At 19.9% G+C, this 1,445-nt stretch overlaps 1 protein-coding gene across 1 annotated transcript in view; it reads right to left on the bottom strand.

The window, feature by feature from the left end:
* Positions 1–1,159: 1,159 nt before the first annotated feature.
* The window catches only part of Phum_PHUM595410 (sugar transporter, putative), a gene marked incomplete at both ends in the record, with an annotated part of 2,121 nt that continues 1,835 nt past the window's right edge, over positions 1,160–1,445 (bottom strand). Inside the window, one exon of the mRNA XM_002432557.1 lies at positions 1,160–1,428. Within this exon, the coding sequence (XP_002432602.1) occupies positions 1,160–1,428 (269 nt within the window). The remainder of the gene's footprint in view (positions 1,429–1,445) is intronic.

Raw genomic sequence — 1,445 nt, 5'->3', positions numbered from 1 at the left:
TCAAATTAAAAAAACTTAAAAAAAAGAAAATTTATTATTATTATTATTTTGGGTAACAAAAAATATAATTTACTCTTATTTTAAAATAAGTAATAACAATAATAATAATAATAAAATTAAAAAAATGAATAAACAAATATAAATAAATAAAAAAAAAAATCTTTTTCTTTTTAATAATTAATTAACGTTTTAACGAAAATTATATTTATTTATTTAATTATTATTATCATCATCATCTTCATCATTAAAACTTTAAATAATTTACAATAAACATTTAATAAATAATAACTTTTAATTTTTATTATATACATAATAATAATTATTATAATTATAATTAATAAAAAATTTTCTTTTTTACTAAAAAATAATTAAAAAAAAAAATTACACGTGGCAATGATTACGGATGATTAATGACGTCAAACTTTTTTTTTTTTATATAAAAACACGATTTCGTATTAAAAAAAAAAACAAAATGGACACTATCGATTTTTAATTTATTTTTATATATATATATATATATATACGTACACCCACGCACACACACACACACACACCTACACACATTTTCGTCGCGGTGAATATTTTTATAAAATTAATATTAAAAAAAAAAAAAAAAAAAATGCAAAATTAAACATTGTATCATTTACTTATTTTTTTGAAAAAAGCATTCATAAATAATATTTTTTTATTTATTAAAGTGTACAAAACGGATATTAATAATAATAATAATAATAATAATAATAATAATAATAATAAAACGTTATTAAAAGATAAAAATAAAATAAATAAATATATGGAATACGTATATATATATAATCGTAGATTTTTTGTGTTTTCGTGTTTTCCCGAGGCTGTTTAATATAAATATATATTATATAAACAAACAAACAAAAAAAGGCAGCCATTTAATCCGCCCCTCCCCCCACATTTTTTTTTTTTTAAATTAAACTTTTCGACGTCAAAAAAAAAAAAATTATTTTAACTGCGCTCGTGTGCGTGTGCGGGTTCGGAAAGAGGATCCCATACAATCGAAATGTATTATTATTATTATTATTATTATTATTATTATTATTATTATTTCACTTTCATCGTCAATATTGTTTCGTTTGAGATGTAAAACGTTTATTATTAAATAATAACAATAATACTAATAATAAAATTATTTGTTTTCAATGTCATTATTATACCTGAGAGGTTTTAATATTTCCTTATCAATATTTTTAACTCTCGGACTTTTATTAGATAATAATTTATGTACGGTTTCGAATTCTAAATTTTTTGTTTCGATCATTATAAAATAATAGAAAATTAAACCGACAATGCAATTGAAAACAAATATTAAAAATGTCGGACCCAAACCCAGCCAAACGGATATCGTCGGATACATTTTAACGACTACGAATTCCAATAAACTCACGCATATGTTGGCTAAAGTGGAAGCTTTT

The sequence above is a fragment of the Pediculus humanus genome, genomic scaffold (genome assembly GCF_000006295.1).
Source record: "Pediculus humanus corporis 1103172108314 genomic scaffold, whole genome shotgun sequence".
Taxonomy (NCBI): Eukaryota; Metazoa; Arthropoda; class Insecta; order Psocodea; family Pediculidae; genus Pediculus; species Pediculus humanus.
This window is presented reverse-complemented; position numbering and strand designations above follow the sequence as displayed.